The sequence below is a fragment of the Gopherus evgoodei genome, chromosome 6 (assembly GCF_007399415.2).
Source record: "Gopherus evgoodei ecotype Sinaloan lineage chromosome 6, rGopEvg1_v1.p, whole genome shotgun sequence".
Lineage (NCBI taxonomy): Eukaryota > Metazoa > Chordata > Testudines > Testudinidae > Gopherus > Gopherus evgoodei.
This window is the reverse complement of record NC_044327.1, coordinates 85,263,187-85,290,798: the sequence shown is the minus strand read 5'-3', so window position 1 is coordinate 85,290,798 and position 27,612 is coordinate 85,263,187. Positions and strand designations below refer to the sequence as shown.

The 27,612-nt window shown below is 41.9% G+C and overlaps 1 protein-coding gene across 3 annotated transcripts; it reads right to left on the bottom strand.

The window, feature by feature from the left end:
* DHFR (dihydrofolate reductase) lies at nucleotides 1-27,607 on the bottom strand. 3 transcript variants are annotated; one of them, XM_030566346.1, is made up of 7 exons: nucleotides 27,406-27,447; nucleotides 26,772-26,821; nucleotides 26,066-26,224; nucleotides 22,057-22,162; nucleotides 9,463-9,589; nucleotides 947-1,062; nucleotides 1-147 (listed from the first exon to the last, which is right to left on the bottom strand). In XM_030566346.1, the coding sequence occupies exons 4-7, from the start codon at nucleotides 22,140-22,142 to the stop codon at nucleotides 69-71; spliced, it is 408 nt and encodes a 135-aa protein (XP_030422206.1). In that variant the 5' UTR covers nucleotides 22,143-22,162; nucleotides 26,066-26,224; nucleotides 26,772-26,821; nucleotides 27,406-27,447; the 3' UTR covers nucleotides 1-68. The 3 variants fall into 3 exon arrangements, with proteins under 3 accessions (XP_030422206.1, XP_030422204.1, XP_030422205.1); XM_030566344.1 differs by lacking the exon at nucleotides 26,066-26,224 and having other exon boundaries at nucleotides 27,406-27,607; XM_030566345.1 differs by lacking the exons at nucleotides 26,066-26,224; nucleotides 27,406-27,447 and adding an exon at nucleotides 27,190-27,294.
* Nucleotides 27,608-27,612: the final 5 nt, after the last annotated feature.

Here is a 27,612-nt window from a genome sequence, read left to right as displayed (position 1 = left end):
TAAATAATGAAACTTTTAATGTATGTTGACACTATGCATTAGTGCAATAAACCTCACATTAACTATGTCTAAACAGTTTTTTCATACACTTCATATTTGTACTGGATGCCATTCTCTTCCTGGACATCAGCAGGGACTCCTGGATATCTGGGGAGGGGAGGAAAAAAAACAACTCCCTATAATTTCATAGACTATCATCTGCAACACTTCTAACAAACTGGAAAAGTCTGAAAACCAAAACATCACCCATAATATGGAAATGGTGATTACATATCAATTTTTTTAGCAATTGATATGATTAGTAACAGAATGATTGGATTTAGCAGCAGATAAATTCAAGGTGTTGCATCTCAACTGCATTGCTAGCTCCAGCATCAGCAGTACTTGAGCTTCAACCACATCCCTGCTCCTCCAAACAATCCAGATAGATCCATCTTAAAGAACCACTTAATTTGAAGGAGAGATTCTGTGGACAGGAGTTGTTAGGAGCAAAACTTGAGTTACAGCTCAAGCTAACATGGAACTGAAGACAAGCCCTTAGAGACAACTGGAGGGTGTTTTTCTGTCAAATGGGGTGAAACAAATTAAGGTCCTAATTCTGCAAAGATTTACACATATGTGTGACTTTACATAGGTGAGCAGTCTCCTTAGGCTTACATTTTTGGCTATAGGATTGGAGCCTTAATTTGTTTTTACTACATTGGACAATGACTCCATTAATTAATTCTTTTGAATTAAACCTGTTTTCCCTTAGACATTGCATATTCTTTCTAGGCCATACTATTCAAATAAAAAAAATTATTGAAAATGTACATAGCAGTAAATGAGAGCAGAACATGGCCCTAAATGAAATTAAAAAATAATTCAAAGTTAATTCTGAAGTCTCTCATTTTTCTGCTATTTGAAGATGAATCATACCAGATTATTAATGTATCTTGATACTTACTCTGGGAGCTGTTTGTATTTCTCCAAATCAATTTCTGGAAAAAATGTGTCACTTTCAAACTCATGCAAAATTCTTGTCACAAACAATCGCTGGTGAACTGGCTTCTCCATTGCGGCCTGAAAAACCAAAACAAAGGGTTAAAATTTTAGTTTCTTTCTACAACACCACAACTAGGCAATACAGAGGATTGTTTTTGTCATGGAGATTTTAAATGTAGATTTTGATTGAGAATTATTTTTAGTTAAACTTATATATAAATAAAAGTTTAATCAAGTATCCAGTAGATTTCTCATTACAAATGGTACTTTTCTTTGCCATTTTTCCACATTCTTGTCCTTAGTATCTGCACCAAACCTCCCCAGTGTAATGTCCAAAAAGAACCAAGAGATCAGAGTTTTAGAATGGCAACATTTTATGGTTCCCTATACAGTTACTGTGAAAAATTCTCACACTGTATACAGATGAAACTTAAGAGTCTTTAGTGTATTGTGATTATGGGACTGGCAGTCAGGAAATTTTAGTTCTATTTCTGGCTCCATCCAGTTTAAAGTGTGATCTTTGGCAAGTAATTAATTTTTCATCCCAGTCTCATTTTTAAATGGTGATAATACCTACTGTGACACTCTGTGCCCCAAAGAAACACACTTCCCCCCATATTCACCATGGTGATATAATTATGATTTTGTTTTGAACAAAGCATGCCCTGTGAAGAAGGTATCATTCTAAAAGTCTTGATCTGTTGAACATTAATATCCTATTAAGTTGTATGTGCTATCATTGTATATGAAGTTAAAGTTTTGCTATGTATGTGCTACTGAAACATGTTGTGAGGTTGGGAACACCCACAAGCAGCCTTTCAGATACACAATAAAAAGGCCAAACACTGCTGATGGTCTACTGAGGAAATACCTATTCACAAGGATTACCCCAGGAACTGGATACAATAGAAACCTCTCAGAGATAGCACTACACAGTGGAGACTGTTTGACCCAGATCACAGCAAAAGCGCTTTCCAGCAAGTTGGAAGAAAATGTAAAAGGGGGAAGTGACAACATGAGGGGACCTCACTCTCCCTACAACACAACAGTTGAAAATATTACAGGAAAAAAGACTGAACTGGGGGGAGGGTGTGGAGAGGGAGAGTACTGGTCCTAGGCAGGAAAGAAGAAAGCCCTGCCTGTGTATGAAATGTCAGCAAACTGCTTTTTAACAGGGTGAGATACTGCTTGATTCAAATCCTATCATGTATATTAGGCTTAGATTGCGTTTTTATCTCTTATGGTAATTTACTTTATCACTTGAAATCTATCTTTCTGTAATTAATACATCTGTTTTATATATATTTAACTAAAACAGTTTGGTTTGGGTGAAGTGCTTGGGGAAAAATCTCAGCTCAGGAACAAGGGTGGTGCATGGCCACTTACCTTTGTAGAAGCGGTGGACTGGGTAATGAACTCATACTAGCCAGGTTTTTGACCAGGGCAGGATGGTATGTCCCTGGGGTCCTAGTCTGGGGAACTGGAAGTATTTTGGCTGGAGCCTCTCTATTGTTGGTTCATGCAGTCACTTGCCCAGTGTTCATGAACATAGCTGGGTGTGGCCCCTGCCTATGGATGTTTGGGTGAGGGCAAACTTGGAGGGCTTCGCAGCTTGTCACAGCAGCACAGTGTGAAAGGGAGTCCAGGCTCATGAGACAGAGGACTCAGTGATAACCCAGTTCCAGGTGGCATGTGGGGACAGAAAGAATCAGTCACACCTACCTCACTTCCCTTACTTCTGCTGACAATGTAAAACAAAATACAAGTATCTGAGAGATTTATTCCTGAGTTAGCCTTCCTATTGCCAACTCCAAACATTCAAAAATCATGAGACTTTAAAAAATAAAAAATTCTCTTCGTTTGCCTTTTGATTTTTGAGACGATAAGATGTAGTTGGGTCACATTTTCAAACTGTTTTCTACACCTATGAGGGTTTGAAAATAACTTTAAAAATACATGAAAGCTTGGATTCTCATGTAAACATTTGTCTGCAAAAGTTGGACCTTTTAGTAACTATCAATACCACAACGTTTGTGATAACTGTGTGAGTTGGCACTAAAAAATCCTCCCATCAAGTTGCAGTAACTGAAGTGAGTGACTGAGGTGGAAATCTGCACTAGGTCCTATTGCTTTTGATCCAGTAGCGACAAAAGACAGTGCACAGTGTGCCCACCCACCCCTGCACAGCAAAACTCCATGAGTTCCACTACATATGCTATCCACAACTGGAATCCTCTACCACAGGCATTCTCAAACTGGTGGTTGAGACCCCTCAGGGGGTCATGAAGTTATTACGGGGGTGGGGGGGGAGAGCTGTGAGCTGTCAGCCTCTACCCCAAAGCTGGATTTGTAGGCAGCATTTATAATGGTGTTAAATATATTAAAGTGGTTTTTAACTTATAAGGGGGGGGGTTGCATTCAGAGACTTGCTATGTGAAAGTGGTCACCAGTACAAAAGTTTGAGAACCACTGCTCTATCACTAGAGCTCTACCCAATTCACAGCCAGGAAACACTTATCACAAACCATGAAATCTGGTTCTCTACCCTCTGTTATAAAAGTACCCTGTACTATAGGGTAAAAGCATATAACATTTCTCAAACTGGGGGTCTCAACCCACAATGAGGTCACAAGGCTACTGTAGGGGGTCATGGTACTGCCACCCTTACTTCTACGCTGCCTTCAAAGCTGGGCACCTGGCCAGCAGCTGCTGCTCTCCAGCCACTCCGCTCTTAAGGTTGTGAAGAAGTAAGGGTGGCAATACCATGACCCCTCCTCCCAGTAGCCTTGCAACCCCTCTTTTGGTTTGGGACTCCCAGTTTGTAAAACGCTGAGTCTGAAGGGCTTTACATGTTTATATTTTGTTGTTTTTAAATATATATGCATGTTTTGTTACAACACAGTGAAATTTAAGATTTAAATATCTGAAACCATGACATTTAAGATTTTAAAAATACTATTACTGTGAAATTTACAAAAATGGACCATGAATTTGGGAGGGCCCTATCTAGCAAGAAAGATTCTATAAATTATTGGCCAATTATCTATTGCTAGAAAGGTGCTCATTCTGCCAAAACAGAAATATTGGTACACTCATTCAAAGTTCCCCCACTACTCTTCAAAGAACAGTCTTCTAAATCTTCCTCTACCATCTCAGAAAGTACCTTTTGAAAAGGAAATTTAAAAGCCTTTTATATTTACATGATTTGCGATTGCATCTCTGACTCATACTAACCTTTGCCTTCATCATTTTTTCCAGGAGAGGGTCAAGCCAATATGTTCATTCATAAGAATAAGCACTGCCAGGTTGTTTTGGATAACATGAATATATAACTACATTCCTATCAAGGTCCCTTCCAGTCCTATATTTTTGTGACTCTTTCCATGTTAGAAGGCTTTGTTTAAAAAATATACTGCAAGGTTTCACTCTGTTTTTCTAAAGTATGTAAAAGGATACTGTTAGCCATCTAAAACCTACCACCAAAGAATACTGGAGAAATCTCAACTATTTAAACAGACCTGCCTACAAAAGAAAATACAGCTTTTAAACAGTAATAAATAACTCCATCTGTCTACCGTTAATATTGTAACCCCCTCCCCCAATCTAGTTTGTGGCTGAGACAAGACCACAGCAGCACTTGTCATGCTGATAGATGAGCTACTGTTGCGTACAGACTGGGGTTCTGATCCATTCTTAAAATACTGGATCTTGGGCATTTAGTACCATCAACTGGAATGAAGATATCATGTATAGAAGAGGTATTAGGAGGACTGCACTAAAATGGTTTCAATCCCTTCTCTCAGACTACACGTAGCGGGTCATGAGGGGGAAATTGTTCTTCCACTTCCATCATCTCATTCAGCCTACTACATCTACTTGAAGCCACAAGGGTAAGTTACATCCACATGAATTCAGATGCCAGAAATAAAATGAGGTAAACAATATTTTCCAGCTATCCAAGTGCCAGGATTCATCAGCATCTGCATAAGCAGCAGCTGTCTGAAACTAACCCTATGTAAGACAAAGGTAATTCTGGTGCAAAAAAGTAACACTGCCACCGTAACACCAACCTCCATCAAATTTGCCTACCTTCAGATTGTTGCATACACCTGGAGCCTCAGAGTTTTTCCATAGATTTAAGGCAGAAAGAACCATTATAATCATCCAGTCAGATCTCCTGTATTACACAGGACATTAGATTTCCATTCCTCACTGATAATGGATACACAAATAGCTGTGCTTATGAAAAAGGCACTCTTCCATCTATGCCTATCTAAGAAGTGCAAAATCCCTTATCAGACTGGCTATTGTGAAACACACATTCATGATCTATGGGTTTGATTGCTACAGTGCAATATACCTAAGGATGGAATTGTCGGCCTTAGAAAGGTTTCAAGGAGTTCAAGCTATACAAGTTCACCTGCTTAGCAACAAAGTCTATAGAGGATACAAGAACTAAGTGCTCCGCTTTTTATATTGGCTCCCCACTAAGCAGTGTAAAGTCTGAGACTTCAGTCCTGAGTTCTGAAGCCCTCTTTGTAAATGGCCCAACCTTCTTTGGTGACCATATCAACTTCTGGATGATGTTCTTTGACAGAAGATCTACTGGAACAATAGAATTGTCAACCACAAAAGTGTGGCTAATAAACATAGGAAACAGAGCTTTCTCTGCAGCTGTCCCATAACTGTGGATCTCACAGCTGGGATATATCAGAACAAAAAGAACCTCTCCACCTCAAAAACAAAAGGCACTTTTATAACCTAGTTTTTTGCCCACAATAAGCACAGAAATTAAATAAGTTTCTCTCCACACAGAGAAAATAGAGAGAGAGAGAGAGAGAGAGAGAGAGAGAAACAGATGCCATGTATTTCTGTTTAAAATCTGTAAAATGCTCAGATATTATGATGCTATGTGGTATAAAACCCTAGAAAGAAAAGAAAATATTCATTTTAAAATGTTAATATAAGGAAAAAACCTCTAATCTATCTGTAAAGATAGTAATGCAAGTTATTAAGCTTTTTCTTCCCCCCAAAGGAAAGAAGAGCCTTATTGTGTATTGAAACTTGAAGCTTAGCAAATATGGCATTTACAACACACAAGGGCTTCAGAACCAGCCAACCTGTATAGCTAGTCAACAAGTGCTCAGTTAAAGGTAGTTAATCATATGCAAGAGACTTGCTACAATACGCAAGTATGAATGGATGCTTATTAATTAATCCAAAAATATAATATTTGCCATTTTGAATTACTTGTTACATAAATATTTATATTGACACCTGGATATGTGAATACTGGATAATACGTCTTTTTAGAAGCCACAGCACAGTGTTACTAGGATTCAAGTCTAAGAGCATTACAAAAGAGAATCTTTAATGAAAACCAAACAAAAAACTGATCCACTTACTAGTTTAAAATAAATACAAGAAATATGTACACATTTAGAGTTTTCCTGTTCAAAGCTCATTGCAGAAAATTATCCACTCTTGCCAAAGGTGTTATGTATTAAAACTTTTATTTCCATTATCACAGCCTAATTAAAACAACAACAAAAATCCAAAATACAATCTTCCCACCAAGTACAGTAAGCCTTCCCATTTTCTTCTGTTGCCATATTAACAATACATTTTCCAAAATGTAATCAAATAATACATGAAAGTTATTACGTAGGAAACATCCTTGACTGTTTGGCTGCTGTGGTTTTCTGACAGAAATAGCCTGAGAACAGACCATATATAAAATTAAACAACTTGTATTTTAAATGTTTAATCTTGAGAGGCTTTAAAGTAACTTCCCTCTATCAAGTTAAAGCTGTTTGACCTATACAGTAATACTGAAACTGGGCAAGAGAGTCTTGTATGCAAGACAAGCGAGGACGTTAGTCATATAGTCATTGTTTTTTAGTTTTGTTGCTGGGTGAGTGGGTAGCAGGGTGCTGGTGAAAAAGCACCTAATTAGTCTCTGTCCAGTCAGCTACAATCAAGGGAAGCAGATTAGGGCTGATGGAAAAGGCCTGATGCTGGCCTGAGGATTGGCAACACTTGCTGGCCTGTCAAGCCAAGGGCTATAAAAGCTGAATGGGAGCCAGATTCCTAACTTTCCATTCCTTTCTTCCTGGAATACTGAAAAGGCTGGTGTAGGAGAGAACGAGGATGTTTCTGGTGTCTCCAGACTGACCTTTGTTATCTTGGTATTCAGAAGATGGAATGAGAGCACTGCCTTCTCTTTTAAGCCTTTCTCTCTGGAATAAGCTGTCACACTATCTAATGTGTATTGAGAAGTCTGTTCATCAGTGTCTTGTGGCAAGGACACCAAGATGTTGAGGACTGTGTTGGGTATTTTCTTTTTTCCCTCTGGATAGGGGCTATACTTGTTAGAATGCAATTGGACATCCAGCAGGCCCAGTATTTTTGATTTCAGAACTTTGTCTTTCTCTCTGTAGTAAGGCAGATGCCCCAAACTGGCCTATAAGGGGTTAATAGAGCCGTAGGGAGGCTGTGCAGGAGGCAGCCAATCAGAGAGGGGCTGCAAGGAGCAGTCAGTCAGGGATGGACTTGCCCATATAAGAAGGGCTGGGGAGCAAAGCACCTTTAGTCACTCCCTACAGCTTGAGGAGAACAGGCTGCCTTGCAGGCAGAAGGCAGAAGACAGCAAGCAGCTGGCAGGCAGAGAGCTGGGGAGCTAAAGGCAGCTCCTGGGGGACTGCAGGGATCTGCAGTCTGAAGCATAAGAACTTAATGACACCTTCTCTCCATTACAGAGAAAAGATATAAATTTACTTTAATCAGTTATAGCGAAGGGGTTCAAGAAAAATCTTTTTGTAAACACACTGAGGCTGGCAGAACATAGACCTAGAATTGATGATCAGTGATAATTTTTTCCATGCTCAAAACCATTATGAGACTAAATCTACTAGCTAGAGGAAAATACAAAAAAGTGAATGTGTGTTTGTGAGTTATCAGAAATCCTGCCGAAGGCCTTGCAAGAAGCCCAGCTCCCCATTAATCCTAGCTGCTAGGAAACAGAAGGCTGTTGTGATTCATAACAGGATCCTGGAAAGGGGTCCTCTTTCACATCATCTGGTTAAAAGGGTGTCTGAAAACTTTCAAACACCTCCCTGCTGACAGGGAAAGGAAATGTTCTCTCTCTTTCCTACTCCACAGCCTCCTGAGAATGGGGATTGTTGTATGCAGTTTAATTGCAGCTGTGCTGGTCCCTACTTTGTGTCTCTAAGGGGGTTTGGTGTCTGTTTATAGCTGTTCAAGTTTTGTGCAGCCCCATGTGCAACACTTGGTGCATAATAGTTATAAATATGACAATTAGCACACTGAATTATTTGTAAATAATTTGTATATGATCCTAAACTTAAGCTTTAGTTCAATACACTTTGCCCCAAACAGTTGTCAGGATAAGAAATGGACTTTCAAAAAATTTGGCAAATGTAGTAAGTGGGTGGGTACTGAAAAGTGTCTGGAAAGTAGGTGAGTACTTAGGTGGGAAGAGGGCACAAATGGATGTGTGAGGTGAATAGATGAAAAATGGGATAAGAGGGGAGTATGAAAAAGCTAAGTTTGTGGAAGGGAATGTCAAGGGGGAGGAGAGAGAAAATGGGGATGGGGGAAGCTCAGTGATTGTGAGTAGCTTGGTTTATAGGGATGTTCACTAGAGATGGTTATATAGCTTTAGTGAGAAGCAGAGGATGGGGGTGGACGTGTGGAGAGAGTGAGTGTCCAGAGGAAGCTGATGATGGTAAAGGAGGTGTGACTGGGGAAAGATGAGTGGCTTGGGATGGGAGTGTCTGCAAGGGGCATAGCTGGTTGTTAGGTGGAGGACGCTAGGTACACCCCTCACTTTCTTCTCCATTATCATCTCTTTTGCCCCCTCACTGCTTTCCCAGATACCCTTTTGCTCACATACAGGTCCACAGTACCTTCTAGTGTCCATGAGCTTCAACTGCAGGGCCATTTTCTGCAGCCCAGCTGTAGGATTAGATAAGTATATGTAAATGGTTAAATTAATTTAGCTAAACGTGTATATATGCTTTGCAGTTTGTGTAAAATGCAGCTGTGTAGCAGTTTTGGAAAGGCCTTGAAAGATGGTATGTTTGATTGCAAATACTGGACCTGGAATATGGCTGCTAAGATAGAAGGAAAGTCTTTGAAGAAGAGGCCCCAGTTATCAAAGATGGTTCTAACTGGTTTTAGCAAAGGAAAGGATTCGAGAAATAGTGGCCACAGTCATAGGTCTGATAAATAAGGTATAAAAAGGTCAACACTTGAGAGTTTGTTGCTAGTTGCTGCCTGTCCAGTTGGAGCCAGCCAATACGGGTTTGAGCATCCCCAATGCTAGTCCTGTCATAAGTACTTGATCAATACAACAAGTTATTATATGTGTGAGATAAGTGCTGAGTCATCTGGCTCCCGCCTCTCATGGTCCCACAATACCATTTTAAGAGTATTAATTTAGTGTTCCAACTGTACCTTATAAATGGAACTACCTCCGATGATCCAAACCATGTCTATCTTACTTTTTAACTCTGGTGAGTCCAGAAGAACTAAAGCATCATCCAGACTTTTGGCAAGATAATGTGCTCCTTTTGGGGGTTCCCTAGAAAAACAGAGTTTGTGATAGTTAGTGTAAATTAAGTAGCTACTTTATATTTTGTCTAAATTTCTGTTTATAAACATGTCCAAATACATTTCACATGTAACACAATCTTTAGCAACAAGATAAACTTATTTAAAAAAAAAAAAGTCTAATTAAAAGTTTCCATCATACAGTGGAATAGAATCTTCTGCATTACCAATCAGCATTTTATTTTAACAAACAACTAATTAAGTTGTATTGTAAATTATGGGGCTTAAATTTTATATTGAATATTTAAATAACACAAAAGACTTATTTCAGTGGTAGCTGTGTTAGTCTGTATCAGCAAAAAAATGAGGGGTCCTTGTGCCCATGAAAGCCTATGCCCAAATAAATCTGTTAGTCTCTAAGGTGCCACAAGGACTCCTGATTTTGTTTTTTAAAAACAAGAGACTTAGATTGATAAGTCTAATTAAACTACCAGACTTCTGTTTCAACCTCACTCCTACTAAAAGAACGCTTTTCATAATGAAGCTAGACACACAACAGCCCCCTTTCTCTACCCCCTGTCAAAAAAACCCAGTTACTTTAATTTTGCTTTCCTCCCAAACATGACAATGCTAATCTGAACTTCTATTTAACTGGATCTGCAGTCTTTACCTGCAGATTTGAAGCTATGCCCGAACAATTTAGCTTTTAAAATATTTCAGGTATTACAAACTTCTGTCAATGTGCACAACTCTATTAATATAAATCAGGTCTGTTCAGGTATTTGGCTATTTTAGAAAAAATGTATAATGTAAATCAATGTAAAATGTTTTCTTGCAATATTTTCCACCAGTTTTTGTTCTAGCCCAGTGGTTTTCAACTAGGGGTATGTGTATCCCTGTGGGTATGCAGAGGTCTTCCAGGGGGAACATCGACTCATCTAGACACTTGTCTAGTTTTACAAGAGGCTACATAAAAAGCACTAGTGAAGTCAGTACAAACTAAAATTTCATACAATGACTTGTTTATGCTGTTCTACATACTATACATTGAAATGTAAGTATAATATTTTTATTCCAATTGATTTTATAATTTGGTAAAAAGGAAAAAGTAAGCAATTTTTCAGTAATAATGCTTAAGACACTTTTGTATATTTGTGTCTGATTTTTGTAACCAAGTTGTTTTTAAGAGAGGTGTTACTTGGGAATACGCAAGACAAATCAGCTTCCTGAAAGGGATACAATAGTCTGGAAAGGTTGAGAGCCACTGTTCTAGTGAAATGCCCATAAACAAAACAGAATTGTGTAACACACTAGGGTTGTACGTGTATGTCCAGGTGCTTTTGTTTGTTTTTTGTTGAAGAGCATGATCGGGCCCTCCCTTTGTAGACTGGTACAATGGCTGATGGGGATGCAATACTGAATAGGCTATCCTCTTGAGAAAGTTTAAAATTTTGGATGATTTCTGAAATTTTTAAATGCTGTAGGTCTAGGAGCAGGTGTGTGACATTGCTTAACCCAGTTACGGGCAGCACAGTGTAATGTAGCTATAATTAGATGAAAACATACTTTCTCCCTGCTTCTACTCTTTATAGTTTGGGTGGCCTATCTACCAGATTTCCTGTAGTTAACATGTTCTCTCAAACACTAGTCCTGTCTCTTGAACTGTTTTAACAATTTTGGTCTTTAAAAAAAAAAAAAAGAAAAAAAAAAAGGTTTTTGACTCTGGTTTAAGGCACTTCCTGTCTCCTTAGTTATGAAAACAATTAACCCTCTTGCCCCCCCCAAACAACAACAATCTTTGCATAGAAAAACATAACAATAGAACATGGCTCTAGCAGCTGCAAAAATTAACTTCACTGACTGCTATATGCAAAATGAATAAACATCCTCATCACTTTAGGAGAAACTCTAATCTACATTACACATTTCCCCAGTGAGATTCCTTTCTACTTTATTTTGGCTTCAATTTACTATGAATAGCGTTTACAATGTGAAGTGCATAATTTCAAGAGTGTTTGGACATGTTACAGTTTACTTTTATTTGGCTCTACTGAGCAGGGTAGGGAAATACATTAATAGAATATCTCAAAATTGGGAAGAGTGGAGAAAGTTGTGAAGAATTATCCAACCTGCAAGACGTTTACATTTATTGGCTTCTGGTTATGGATGTTCACAAGTTAACATCTGTTGTTAAAAGGGGAGTTGCTTGTCACTAGGGAGTGTGGTAGCTTAAGAGAAGCATGGAGCAAGGCTCTGAGAAACTAGAAGTATAGGTTTCCCCTTAAACGCTATTACTACCTCAAAAGAAAGAAAACTAAATAGAAAAAGAAAACCCCAGAAAAAGTAACACAAGCAATCAAATTACCAAGCAGTCAAACTACAGAAATGTGATTAAATGCAGGAACTACAGAGAGTATGAGAAGGCTCAAAATGTCTGCATGTAGATTTGACATACACATATAATAAGTTAAAGTGAATTCAAGAATGCACATATGAAGAGCGCTGAATTGACTGCTCTGGATATTGAGGTCATCCACAGAACAGGTGCAGAACCATGACTGTCCCACTAACAATGTTCCAGAGGGGCCAGCTCCAGGGGTATGAGAGTAAAATAGTTTCCAGGCCCAGACCTGGGTAATAAGTTGGCCAATTAATGCCAATTATAATGATGTATGCACGTGAGACTGAGAAACACTGAATACCTGTTCCCTGAGAATGGGGTTAAAATTAAATTTATGACGTGGGACATTAAGTAATTCTCAGAGGTTAACACCTTTTGACACTGATCTCGCAATCCCTGTATAGTATGAAGATGGACTGCTGAACCCATATGGATACCCACTGATTTCAATGGGGCTCCACGTGAGCACAGCAATCTGCCTATATATTACAAACTGCAGCATGAAGTCCTTTGCAGTTGGCCTGGACTGGAACTGGTGGCATAGGCAAGAACTTCACCTCTATCTCATTAAGCAATCCAGTACCCTTTATTACAAAGATTTGTATGTGACTGGGAATAAAATTAGTTTCTCTGGTTCCTGGTAATACCCTAACCTCTCTCTCTTATATAAAGTAACATTATGGACAACAATTAGGCTGTCCTCTTGTGTGTTGGAACTAGCATAACCATGTTATGTGGGATAATAAATGCTTACTAGCTGTTTTTTGAGATGTGTTGCACACATTCATTCTACTGCAGGTGAGTGTATGCCCAGTGCATGACTGACAGATTCCCCTCCCGCTCTGTTACCTGCCAGGGTGCCTTGAGTGCCCTCTGCTGCTGTGCATCTCTGCATGAAGATATAAAGTATAAAAAGAGTGGAGCTGTCCCTAACACCCTCCCCATCCCTCAGTTTCTGCCTGCCATACAGACTTCAACAGAGATGGGAAGGAAGGTGGGTTGTGAAATGGACACATGCAACACATTTCAACAGAACAAGTTATGAAAAGGTAGTTAACCATTTCTTCTTCAACTGATTACAAACATTTGTTCCACTGTAGGTGATTCACAAGCAGATTGATCTGGAGGTGGATCTGCAGTCTTTTTGAACAGTGACTGTAGAACAAAAGGCCTGAATCTTACTGTTCCTGGACTGATGGGCTATAGCGTAATGAAAAGCAAATATGTCTACTGATGACCAAGTTGCTACTTTGCAAATGTCCAGAATAGGAACTTGTGCCAGAAAAGCTGCAGATGCTGCATGTGCCCTAGTTGAATAGGCAAGCATTCCAACTGGTGGAGTGACATTAGCCAACTGGTAACACAAATGAATACACAAAGAAATCTAGGAGGAAGTCCTCTGAACAGATACTTGTGGCATTTCCTTCTGTCCACCACCACAATGAACAAAGGTGATGATCTAAATGATTTAGTCTGGTCCAGATAAAAGGCTAAAACTCTTCTGATGTCTAATGAGCGGAACTTTTCTTCATCTCTCTGAGCATGAGGCTTTCGGAAGAAAGTTGGCAAATAGATTGCCTGATTAATGTGAGAGTTGGAAACCACTTTTGTCAGGAACTTAGTGTGAAAGCAAAAGTAAACCCTGTCCTTATAGAAGACTGCATAGGGGCACTCTGAAATCAGAGCTGTCTTCTTGCCGAGGTAATTCTGATCAAAATTGCCACCTTCACAGACAGGGGAAGTAGAGAATGAGCGAGAGTGGTTTAAATGATGGTCCCATTAAGTTTGCTAACACCAGGTTCAGCTCCCATGGGAGAATATGTTCTTGTACCTGTAAGAATATTCTTCCAGGCCTTTCAAAAACCTGATAGTGAGGGGATGTTGGGGATTTGTTGTTCACCAACAGACAGAAAGCTGAAATAGTTGCCAGATGAACCTTGACAGTGCTAACTGCTAGACTATGATGTTTTAGGTTCAGAACTCCAGCCACTGGGAGCTGCAGGTGGCCGTACCTGTGGACGCTCCGATAAACAAAGCGTCTTGTGGCCCACCAGACGCTTACTCCAAACAAGCAGCAAACCAAGTTTGGGATCCCCTGTCCTAATTGAAGGCTTTCTACTATTTATAAGTACTTTTTGCAAGCCATTTCTAATGGTGTTACCCTGAATAAGGCTCTGTGTTTGTCACGGATTCCATGACTTGCCGTGACCTTTGACTTCTGCAGCAGCCCATGTGGCTGGCCTGGGAGCTGCCTGAGCAGCTTGGGCAGACCCTGGGCCAGTTGCACTGGCTGCTGCTGGGGCAGTCTTCAGCCCTTGCCCCTATCCTCCAGCAGCAGGAATTTGGGTGTGAGGGGGGCTCAGGGCAGGGGATTGGGGTGTTGGGGGGGGCTCCCCTTCCTTAGTTCCTAGCTCCACATGCTGCCCCCAGCCTGCAGGCACTGGCTGCAGTTCCCAGCCACTGAGAGCTGCAGAACCGGGGCTTGGGGTGGAGTGTAGGCAGCACATGGAGCTAAGAGCTGGAGGTTGCCACTTCCCAGGAGATGGGTTGGGAACCTGCCCCATTCCTGTCAACCCTCTCCGTGCCCCCAAGCACCTGTGGCGCCCCCTCCGAGCGCCAGCATCCCCAGGGCCAACGCCCCCCACAGCTGCTCCCCTCCCCAGGTCGTGGTCCGTGAATTCTGGTTTACTGCCCATGACCTATCCATGACTTTTACTAAAAATACCCATGACTAAAACGTAGGCTTAGCCATGAAACATCCAGCCTGTCAAGTGGAGAGCCTGCAGGTTGAGGTGGAGGAGGTGGCCATAGTCCTGGGAAATCATGCCAGCGGAGGTCTGACTGACAAGGTTAGCAGGGCCAAGGCTACTCTGGTGCTATAAGTATAAGGTGACCATGGCCCTGTTTGATCTTGGACAAGACTTTGGGCAGTAAAATAATTAGACAGAAGGCATATAGTAAGGTGTTCCTCCAGGGCTGCAGAAATGCACCTGTCAATAAACCTGGGCTGTGACACCTCCCAGCGGAACAGAAGTGTTGGAACTTTCTACTGGTCCCTGTTGCAAACAGGCCCACTTGGTGAGTCACTTAGGGCCAGAAGATGGATCTGGCCACGTCTAGCCATAATTGCTGCTCATAGTGACAGGAGAAGGACCTGCTCATCTGGTCTACGAGCGTATTCTGCACCCCTGGAAGGTAAGCAGCTCTGAGGTGAACGGAGCCAACTATGTAAAACTCCCACCAGAGGATAACCTCCTCACACAACTGAGTGGAATACCCTCCTTGTCTAGTCACATAACACATAATCTGCTAGTATTAACAGACAGACAACACAGTAACTCTGTTCCTTGAAATGTGGAAGAAAGGTCAGGCTCGCAAGATGGACTGCTCCCAAGTCTCTGATGTTTATATGAGCCTTCAGGGCTTGGGAAGACTGAAGACCCTGAGACTGCAGGGACTGTCCAGATAGGGCCTTTTCCTGTAGCCACATTAGGAGAGAAGCAGCCATTAGGTGAGAAGCAGCAAGTCTCATCTTCACATTCCATCTAAATTACATTAAAACAATGTAATATTGGGCTGTTAAGATGATCCTATCCTACTAGCACCCACCATCACCAGATAAAGAAACAGATCTTAAAATGGTTAAAGAAAACTTAGTTTGATAGCATTCTGTCTGGCAAGAAGTCACTTATCAATAGTTATGGTTGTGAAATCCTCATTTCTTTATTGTTTTGTCTTTATGGTCCCCACTTCTCTATTTATTTGTCTGTATGATCTCTGTTTTTTTGATTGTTTCTGTTAGATAATTAATTTTGCTAGGTATAAATCAATTAAGGTGGTGGGGTACAATGGTTAAAGAACTGTTTTACAATATGTTAGGATTGTTAGAGAATTGTTTAGTAATATTTTAGTAAAATGACTGGTTAAGGTATAGCTAAGCAGGACTCAAGTTTCACTATATAAAACTGGGTCCCAAGGAGGAGACCAGCAGAAGGAACAGAGAATAAGAAGAAGGAAAGTCCTGGAAGAAGAAGAAGAACTCACCTCTAAGACACAGCCTAAGATCAAAGCTGCTAAGAATCCTCTGCACAACCATGACATGCAGCAAACAGAATCCAGACTGACCTTGACTGGCTAACAGGGAAAGTCTGCCTGCCCGATTAGGATTGGTGAGCATAGCATTGTATGCTTAGCATGTGTATTCTACTTGGTAATTGTTAATAAGTAGAGGATAAGGATATTTCTGTGTAAGGCTTTTTCACTGGTAAAAGGTCCTGCAAACCCATAGGTTATGCCCTGAACCCTAGGAACAGGGTAAGGAGGGAGCCCCTAGAGCAGGGGTCCCCAATGCGGTGCCCGCAGACGCCATGGTGCCCACCAAGGCGTCTAAGTGTGCCCGCATACTGGCCAGCAGACCAACATCCACCGAAATGCCGCTGACAAGCTGCATCATCCAGAAGCATCGCAGCCGAAATGCCACTGATTTTCAGCGATATTTTGGTAGCGACCCCTGTGGATGATTCTGCTTGTTGGCGGTGACGCCTATTGATGTTGCCGCTTGGCGGAATTTCGGTGGATGCTCATCCGCTGCCATGCTCCTCCGTGGCTCATTGTCTGGTGCCTGCCAGATGAAAAAGGTTGGAGACCACTGCCCCAGAGTGTACGCATAACAGAAAATTTTTGCAGGTAATAGGACTCCTCCTTCCATGTGTGCTCCCCAACCCAGGGACAATGCATCTGTGACTAAGCTAAGTGCTGGTTGCAGGGAAGCAAAGGGAACATCCCCCATACATACTTGCAGATGGTCTATCCACCAGTCCCGAGAAGACAAGATTAGTAGTGGTACTAGAACCACTATGTCTAAGTGATGACTGCGTGCTGAATACACTGAAGCTAGCCATCCTTGTAGCTTTCTGAGTGTAGTCTGGCATACTGCACTACGTAGGGCACATGGCAGCATGTACCTAGGAACCTGAGGCAGCTGCATACTTTAGTGATAGGATGTGTTTTTAGTTCCAGAACTAAGCTCCACAATGTTTCAAACCTTGATTGCAGTAGAAAAGCTTTGGCCTTTGTAGAGCTTAGGACTGCTCTGATAAATTCTGTTCTCTGTACTGGATTCAGAATTGATTTGTCCACATTGACTAGGACACCCAGTGCATCGGACAAGGGCTATTCTAGACATTACTTGAAACTTGGACTGGCCTCTCCCTAGCCAGTTGTCCAGGTAAGGGAACATGTTGCCCCCCTGACTTTTGAAGGAATACTGCTATCACTTCCATGCATTTTATAAAAAAACAAGGAGCTACCAACAGACTAAATGGAAGCACTGTAAATTGGTAGTGGATCCCATTTAGCATGAATCTGAAAGACTTCTGGTGGTTCGCTACATGAAAGTAAGTGTCTTTCAAGTCGTGGGCAGAGTATCAGTCCCCTTGCTCCAGTGAAGAAATAATGGAAACTAGGATAGCCATTGTCACAATGTCTGGAGTGGCTCAGAGTATGAATGCCTACAGCAGGGCAGACTGTCAAAAGGAGGGCAGACATCCCAAACTGGTGGCATGTTCTGTAATTACATTTCACAAACCCAGTAACAAATGTCAACACCCAAAGTACTACAATAGTCTTATGATGGAGTCACAGACTGGAATATCTAAGGGGACTATATCTTGGCACCCAGGCAAGCTGGACTATGTGAAAAATGGTCACTTATACAAAAATAAAATAAAATAAATAAATTATTCTAGGTTATTCCCAGTCCCAAGAGACCAGAGACTCACTCAGGTCAAGTTGCATCCTAGATCTACACCAAAGATAACACTGGTAGGTCAATTCTGTAGTAAACTAACTACAGGCTTATTAGCTAAGAAAAAGAAATAACAGTTATTGAGAGGTTAAATCATGTAAAATATATGTATAGGTGAGTCAAAGTCTATAGTTCCAGTTTCTAAAAAGTCTCTCAGGGCTACTCAGAATAACTCTGGGGATCTCAGTCTTCTTGTTCAGTTACTTTACTCTGTAAGAATTCAGATAGTCCAGCGATGAAGGATCTTTCCTTGAGTCCATATTCACAGTTTCTTCTTACAGAAAACAAGCTGACAGAGTCACCAGACATATGGGCTCTTTCTTTGATTGGCACAGAGAGTATGCAGGTGTATGTGGAGTCTTTGATCAAATCCACCGTGCTTAAGATTCTCAGATCTAAAGTGATATGGGACCAAGCCCTTAGGAAGCAGGATAAATGATTAGCAAATAGGATGGCATGAGCAGATGGCACTCTGGGGCCTGGTAGTCTGTCCTTAACCAACATGTCAAAACCCCTTGTTTGGACTAACAAGCTGCTGCAGGAGATGAAGGTGGTGGTGGTTGCCTTGCAAATGACTTCTGAATCACTTCTGAATCTTTTAGGCTATCGAGCCTATCAACTGCTTTGTCCAAAAAAAGGAAAGTTCCTTCATATGGGAGGTCTTGGATGGTCTGCTGAACAGGAGTGATGGATTCTTCCTAAAAAGTAAGTGTGTGTGTGTGTGGGGGAAATGAGGCCCCTCTCCCTCTGTGGCCCCGCCTCCTACTCCTCCTTTTTCCCCTGAGGCCCTGTTCCCCCAACCAAGCCAGAAGCCAGAGCTGGGTCAGGGAGCCTGGGTAATCTGCCTGGGGTGGGGGATAAAGGGGAGACTGAGAGCAGTCCCCACCCCATGTGCCCTGCCCAAGGCAGATGTAGAGTCCACAACTCCCCATAGTTGCCTGCATGGCTCTTACCCTGACCGAGCTCTAGCACCTGGCCTGGCCTTGGGAGCAGAAGCCGCGCAGCTGGGCCATGGTAAAAACTTTCCGGGCAGCTGTGGGAAGCCATGGACCCTCTATCTGCCCTGGGTAGGGGTTGGGGACATGAGCTGCTCTCAGGCGCCCCCCACCCCAGGCAAGTGGAGGGTCCATAGCTGCCTGGGCTCCCTGGGTCTCTCTTACCTGGGTCAGGTTCCTGCTGAGCTTGGGGGCAGGGCCAGGCCCATCCACTTTCAAAAGTGGGAGGGCCATGGCCCCATGGACCACCCTGTTCTGGTGTCTCTGCTGCTGAACTTCTGGCAGGCGACCAGAAGACCGCAGTCGCAAACACCTTCTCATAGTTACGGTAGATGCCATGACTTGAGTCACAGAGTCAGCTGCAGCCAAGCTGGCCTGAAGAGCTGCTCTGGCCACTAGCTTGCCCATGTCCATAATCACAATGAATTCCTGTCTGCAGTTGTCAGGTAATCTGTCTTTAGACTTCAACATGTTATCCGACAAGATGAAGTCATACTGACCTAGACATTCCTGTTGATTTGCAATGCTAACCCACAGATCTGCTGCAGAATAAAGTTTTCAACCAAAAAGGTCTAACATCTTTGAATCTTGCCCTTTTAGAGTTGATGCTGGTGTCCTTGCCTCTCCAATGCATTAGCTATGGCAACTACTAAAGAGCCTGGAAGAGTCTATCTGTACAGATATTCAAAACCCTTAGAATGGACAGAGTATCTCCTCTCTGCCTTTTTTTTGCTACAGAGTGGGGAGGGAAGATGGGGTCTGTTGTAATACCTTGATTGGCTCCAAAACTGCCTCATCGATTAGTAGTGCCCAATCTGTTTAATAAGTCCCGGTGAGTGCTATAATCTCCTGATGTGGAAGAGTCACTCATTGCCTCTACAGCCTCATCTGGTGATGAGTAAGATGATGCAGATGGATGCTGAGACTACAATTGCTCTATTTCATGTGCTGGAGGAACTGCTGGAATGTCTTCTACTTGCTCAGTACCAGTTCTGGTATCAACTACTGGAAGATGTTATTTCTGGTGCTGATGCACTCATCGTGCACCCAAGGAGATAGACTGAGGTGGATGAAGAGATGACCTGGCAGGTTGGGGGGAAAATTGCATAGGGTCCAAAAGGCCTCTGACATGGTGCTGGGTTCCATTCTTAACCAGGCCATTGCTCCTTGGCAGGTGGCTGCTTTAAGACCCATGGCACATAAGTCTCAGATGGAGAATGCACACTGTACCTAGGTTGAGACACATAAGACCCAACCTGTGGTGTATGAAGAGAATGAAGATTCAGACCTCTGATAACAGAGGGGCAGAACTCATTGACAACAGAGAGAGTGAGCCTGACTCTAGAGATTAGTAGTACCAGGGAAATCATAGCTGGCTTCCCTCTTCCTGACAGTACTGTTTTATGAGGCAAGGAAAGAGTCAATTGCAATGGCACTGCAAGCTTCAGAAGCCTGAAGGCTGAAAGCCTAATTACCAGAACCAGCTGGAAGCCTTCCTGCACCACTAGAACCAATATTGAGAAGTTAAGTAGCTCTCTAGTAGCTGCGTACCATTCCAGTGTCAACTGTACCAGCATAGTCTCTTGGGCTTGCAGTTTCTCCAGAAGATAGCCTGAAGAAGCTACAGTGAATACTTCAGGAGTCCATCTAAATGGAGCTGGCACAGGTTAACAACTTCCTTTTCTTAAATTAAGAATATTCTGAGGGGTGCCTCCTCTTACAGTCCCTCCAGGAATTCTTGCCTTTAGGGAGGGTTCAGTAGTGATGATATTGCTGAGTTAGGTACCAAGTCCCCAGAAATCTTGTGCCTCTTTCTCAGCTCCAATGACAGACAACTCAGGCAGAGCAGTCAGACAAACTCTTATGTATCTGATGCCTGGTCTGAAAAGGACAGCACTAAGGATAGATGGAATGCTGACTCTATATGAAGACACTTAAGGGTGGCTACTCTGTCCTTCTCTGAGTTAGTCTTAAATCCTTTGCAAATGTGACACATCACTCACATGGGATTTTCTCAAGCATTTCAGGCAGCTGGGGTGTGGGTCACTCACTGGCATCAATTTGCTACATGAATAACATGATTTAAACCCCGGAGATGGAAGTGTAGCTCCACTACTGAAATTTAAAACTGATCAGACTAAAGATCTATGGTGGAATGGACATGTGCAATTACTTGAAGAAGAACTAATCTTAATACAAGTATCAGAAAGCTGACTGAAGGAAAAGTATGAGAGTCATAGGTGCTGACCCTGTGGGTGCACTGGGGCTGGAGCACTGACAGGAAAAAAAAACAAAACTGTATGTGCTCAACACCCACCAGCAGCCCAGTGGGTCAGCGCCTTCCCCTCCTTCCCAGCACGTCCCTTCATCAGCTGTTCAGTGGCGTGCAGGAGGCGCGAGGAGGAGGACAGGGGCAGGAATAGGGTTTGAGAGAAGGGGAGGAATGGGGGTCAAGCACCACCCGGGAACTGAGGAAGTCGGCACCTATAATAAGTCACATTTATCAAACAAGTGAGGATCAGGTGGAGGAAAATTCTTGAACTTTAAGGGCCAAGTAATTTTGAAACTTTTGCTACTGACATGCTACTCGGTTCTTGTACAATGAGGTAAGTCTGAAGTTTGATCATATCTTGCACTTCATACATTTTAGTCATTAGACACAAGAAAATTGGGGGAATCTTTCAACTTTTGCTAGCACCTTTTGGAACAGGTACACAAAGTTAGCACTCGGGACCACCAATAGTTACAGAGAAACTTCCTTAATATACATAACTGAATATCAAAATTATCACTCTTAAAATTACTTTATCAGGCAGAGTTATCTTTATTTCCCTACATGGTCTCCTGAGGTCTCTTCCAACCCTAATCTTCTATGATTTGTGGTACCATGGTGATATGTGGTATGAAAGTCTATATACAACAGAAGAAGTAATGTCCACATTAAGTTCTTTTCAGACATACAAAAAGGGGTGGTCCCTGCCTCAAGAAGCTCAGAATCTTAGGATGGCCAGATAGACAGGCAAACACAAAAAAGGATTTTCTACACAAATCAACAAGATTGACTATAGGTAACTTAGCAGAAGTTGTTTTATATGAGGAACATGAGAGACAGGCTGCATGTTCTGTTTATCTCACCCACTCCAAAAAATGTTATTTTACAAATGACTCCAGGTAATTTAAGACAGACACTTCATAGTTGTATTACTCCAACATTAAGTTATGAAACACTACACAAATAGTAATCAAAGTTAACCTGATTATCATTTACTTAAGAGATCATCAGGATCTGTACTTACCTGAGCTCTCTGCTAAGCACTATATTAATTCTGTCTTTTAAGGGACGATTCTCCTCAGGAATTGAGAACCAGGTCCTCTTACCCATTATCACCACATTCTGTTTACCTGTGTAATATACAAAACTTTTTTTAAAAACTGTTTCAACTTAGTACAGAATCAGAGGTGGTAGTTTAGTGACATCTAGTGGATTTATCTCCTCAATCTCCTTTGAAGTTTATTTAAACAGTTAATATGTTTAAGTGCAAATTTTAAACATTGGCAAGACTAAATGTAAGTAAAAGATCAAACTTAGGCGTGGATCCTGTGATTGTTCATGTGAATAAAGTAACATACATAAGTGTTTGGAGGATCAAGGCCTTGGTATGCACTCTTTTAAAAAGCCGAACAAAAAATGTAAGTTTTAAATATAACTGTATGACTTATAATTAACAGAATATCCATACTATATAAAAGAGAACAGCTTCGTGGCTGCTTTGATCTGGCCCTAACTTCCTGGAACGCTGGTTCTTTTCACTAGAAACAAATTTTAACATGTTCAGTATGTGATATTTAAACTTAAAAGCATGTGAAATATTTCTTTCCCTAAAAATGTAGGATCTACACATCCCACTAAATTATAGAAAAACGATTTTGCCACTACAAACATTTCAGAGCTAGTGCAACCTAGGAGACAAACTCACCTACAACCTGAAACTAAATCGGACTGTTTAGAAAGCTGGACTTTGTGTCAAACTTAACAACACCATTTAAAAATGTTAGTGGCAAAAATGAGACCATTCACACCAGCATTTAGTGTACTAGCTTGGTAGACCACCACCACTCCATGATTCACTGTGTAAAACTAAAGTGTACATATGAAAGTACTGGCAGTCATGCATAAAATTAGGTGTAAACTGAAGCTACACACAAGCACAATAATGCTGGTAAAGATAAAGCTTCTTACTTGTTTGGAAACTCTCTTTTTTTAAGATCTGGGACCCCAGCTACAAGTGATAATGCTATTTTGTATAAACTCTTGAACCAGTATGCATCTCCCCCTCCCTCCTGCCAATTAATACTTTCATTTTGAAATCTAATAAGCCATGCATTTTACTTTGAGGTTTCTCTTTACAACAATGAAAACAAAATAGAAAGATACATATCAATATGTATCTTAATTACGTCATGCCAAGATGTGCAACTATTGCACTATGAGATGAAAGGGGGTGGATTTAGGCTTATGGTCATGCATTTATAACTTTAAAAGGAACACTGTTCAAGAACATTCCATCATAGTTGGGCAAATTTACAAGAATGAAAACATCAAGTAAAATTTGTTGCAATATCTTTAAATTAGATTTACAGCAAGGAAACCTCTCTCAATTAACATTAGATATTAGGATGTTTCTAAAGGAGTACAACAGGGCTTGACTACATGGAAGTTTTGCACTAGTTCCAAGTGGAGTTAATCTGCATCTAAAACACTAGCATATATGTGACACAATGTATCATAGTGCATCGACTCTGCACTTACTGCATTCTGGAATCCTCTTGCAAAGTGGACTAAGTTTGCTGCAAATTGAATTAGTTTGGCCTGTTGTTTGTGTGCAGGCAACAACTGCACATCACTATTTACATGCCTCCAATGACTATTCCACACTGCTTTGAGGTTGACTGTTACTGACCTATCTGCTGACACGTATGCCTTCGCCTGCTCTGGTGTCAAGTTCCCAGGGAAATCCACGACCTCATTTAAAAGCTGACACATGGGGCCAGATTTGGCCCATTTGGTCCTGGGTTTGAGTATTTCAGCATTCTTGTGATACTACAGCAATTTTAAGCCACAAACACAACAAGATGCTGCTGCTTGTAGCTGTGCTGAGACCATGGATCTCACAACCATCTGGGGAGAAGCATCAGTGCAAGAAGATCTTGTGGCCACCTACTGTAATAAAGCCTGTTTGTGGATATTGCAAAGCAGATGTCTGTGAGGGGTCATGGCTGGGGCACCTATCAGTGCTGAACAAAGAGCAAGCAGTTCAAGAGGATCTACATTAAAATCAGGGATGCAAGGAAAATATTAGGCAGGGGATATGTGACCTGTCCATTTTATGAATAACTGGACTGGATTTCACACAATTATACAGCCACCCACCCCAGACAGTTTGTGGATCCTCCTGACAGGTCTCTTCCCTGCCCCAACTTGAAGAAGACTGGCAATAATCACTGGAGGATGAGCAGGACGAGGATGGAGAGGAGTTGTCTCCTGAAAGTCAGGATCGTCTGGGACTCAGGACTCTGATGCACAACAGGTTGAAACCCAACCCAATTCTTGCTGTGCATTGGCCAAGCCCAAGTCCCAGCCAGAAGCCCAAAACAGGACTGAAGAGGCAGATACTCCGGGGGGAACTTCAGCTTGTAACTACCTATCTTTACAATTTACTAATTATTATTGTGTTAACTTGCTAGCTTCTGTTCTGGGTGCCCCATGGTGGCAGCCATTTTATGCAGCTTTGAGCTAGGAGTCTTTCTGACTCACAGTGAAAACAGTCCCAGGATGCATGCTGTAATGAAGCAACAGACCATGGGATACCCTCTGAAAGCACAACACCCTCAATTTGCAGAAAGCCACCACCATATGAACACACAATGCAAACTGAAAAAATGGAATGGGCTTTCCATGTGCACGCTGTTGGTGTAGTTTGCATACAGTGCTTTACCAGATGCACAGCAAAAGCTTCACAATAACCCCCCTTTTGTGTAGACAAGCCCTTAAAAAAGAAGTGTATTACAAGGATGTAAGGAAGTCTCTCAGAGGGAAAATGAGCTATGGAAATAAGAGCTTTTTCAAAAAAGGGATTAGATCAGTGGTCCCCAAACTTTTCATGGTTGTGTCCCCCACCCAGGGCCGTGGACGGGGAAAGGGAGCTGTGGCTGGGACCAGGTAGCGCTCCCTCCCCTCCCCCACTGGGTGCTGGCCCGTGCCCTGCTGCGCCCCCGAACATTCCTCCGCAACCCCCTACAGGAGCGCATTCCAACGTTTGGGGACCTGTGGATTAAATACTTTGTAATTTAACTCATTCAGTTGTTCATACAATCCAAACCACTAAACAAAATGAGATGGTTAGGACTTTAAAGCAGTAAGCAGTTTACTGTGTAAAGTTTAATGACTTCTGAAAAGTTAGCCATGTAAGTGTAATTCATCACACATTTTTAGAAATTTATATACATATGTAACTAGCATTGTCAGTTTAGAAACAGACTCTACACAATCAACATCTATGGGGAATAAAAAAACAACAACATACAACTGACCTGGGTTTATCCAGTTAAGAAGGTCGAAAGTTTCCTAATAATGAGTTAGCTGGCATTGCTCACAGAGCAATATAATTTTTGCACAACCTTTTCAGAAATCACAGCATGCCATCTTTAATATGGTTCTGGCATACACTCCAATCTGAACCAAGATTCCTAAATGTGATGACACACCAAAGTAGTGGGGTCAAGTAGAAGAACCTTTTTTCTTTTTTTAAATAAATCCTAAAAAAGGCATGTATAAAAAAAATCTGTGCCATAACAATTATGCAATTTTGATATTCAGCCCAATATTATATAGAATTTTTTTTGAATATTCAGTTTAAAAAGTTTTACATAAGAACAGCCATACTGGGTCAGACCAAAAGTTCATCTAGCCCAGTATCCTGTCTACCAACAGTGGCCAATGCTAAGTGCCCCAGAGGGAATGAACAAAACAGGTAATCATCAAACGACCCATTCCCTGTCACTCATTCCCAGTTTCTGGCAAACAGAGGCTAGGGACACCATCCATGCCCGTCCACTGGAATGTGTGTGTCATCTATCGGCCCATCACAATTAGGGAATCCCACTGCTGCAAAGCCATTCACTGTTTCATGCACATTGCCAAGAGTCACAGTCTTTCACAGCAGGATGCCATCAATGGCTCTGCACACTTGCGTTAATGCAGCCCCAATGGTCAACTTTCTAACTCCAAACTGATTCGCAACTGACCAATAGCAGTCTGGAGCTGCCAACTTCCACACAGTGATCGCCTTGAACTTCTCCACCAAGAAAGCGGCTCTCATTTTGATGTCCTTGTGCCGCACACAGTTCCTGGAAGGTGGCTTTCTGCATCCCAAAGTTCTGCAGCCACTGCTCATCATGCCAGACCTGCATAATGATGCAATCCCACCACTCAGTGCTAGTTTCCTAAAAGCAATAGTCCTCCATTTTGATTTAGAGAAAAGGAAGCAAACTTTTTCTGACTATAAAAAGTGTTACAGTCTGCAATAAACTAAATAGTTCCATTTCTACTTTTATTAACAGGTAGGTAAAAGCAAGATGAAAAACTACCTATTTTTATAGCTTAATTATGCTTTGTAATTTGCAAATTATTAGAATTTCACTCTTCCAGTCAAATTACATTCTCAAAAAAAACCCATTATGAACATTTATCTCAATCCAGCATGTGCACTGAGTAGACAGACATACTTATTTGTTAAGTATACTTGGTTCAATGCAAGACACAGAGTAGACATGATCAGTGTAAATAGCTATATAACAGTAATATGAAAAGATACATGTATTAACTTATTTTATACTAAAACAAAAATAAAGGCAATATAGACAGGAAAGTTACTAATCTTTTCAATTTAGTGACATCACAGAAACTAATTTTAATAAGTAGAAGCATAAAAAGTGAAAACATAAATATTACCTTCTACAGTGGTTGTCGTGGTCATTCTCTGAAAATACTTAAACTCATTCCTATCAGTAGAACAAGAAAAAAAAATCACAATGTAGGTTTACTCAGAAAAATGTGTTTGGATTTCTTTTGTTGATAATAAACAAAGAATGTAAGTGAATTTTAAATGAATGTAAGCACATTTATTGCCCCTGAGGTACCACGCAGAAGTCCTCGATTCATTTAGGTTTATGACAGATGCATAGAAAGCAATCGTGCAAGGCTGCGTACAGCCATGCCTGAAACGGGACCTTTGCGCCCGAAGTCCTGGGGAAGTAAGTAATCCAGCCCCGTGCCCCGAACTGCTAGGAACGCGCCTGAGACCCATCACGCTCGTTTCCTGCAGGAGACCCGCAGCCCAGCAAATGGCCCCTGTTCTGCTGCTACTCACCTGTCTGGTTTCAGACACCCAAAGGGCCCACGCAGTCCCGCTGAACCTCCCCTGTCCTGCGCGGCGGCGCCAACAGCCCCCTCCCCGCAGCCGACACATCCCGGCTGGCCACGCCCCCTTCAGCAGCACCCGACCCGTGGGCACGCGCAGCACCACGCGCTAGGACTTGCAGTCCATTTGCGCAGCTCTCGGCCGAAGGGGCCCGGGCCGCAGTACCTGAGTGGGGGCCAAGGGAGGTCTCCGTTCTTCCCGATGCCCATGTTCTGGCACACGGCGGCTATGACGTTTAAGGGCCGGACCATGGCGCTTCCTTTCGGCTGTTACTTCCCGCTCCGTGCCAAGAGCGCTGAATAGGCGCAGAGCGACACAGGCTGCCTTGCGTGCCTCGTCGGGGGCAGGGGAGAGACAGCCCGCGGCTCGCGA

Bases quoted from the DNA above. Each gene is read 5' to 3' on its own strand.
- DHFR (XM_030566344.1), bottom strand. From the start codon at position 27,491: ATGGTCCGGCCCTTAAACGTCATAGCCGCCGTGTGCCAGAACATGGGC. The intron at 22,163-26,771 runs GTAATATTTATG...TATATTACACAG, and splicing joins CACGACAACCACTGTAGAAG to GTAAACAGAATGTGGTGATA. The intron at 1,063-9,462 runs GTACAGTTGGAA...TTGGTTTTTCAG, and splicing joins GAGGTAGTTCCATTTATAAG to GCCGCAATGGAGAAGCCAGT.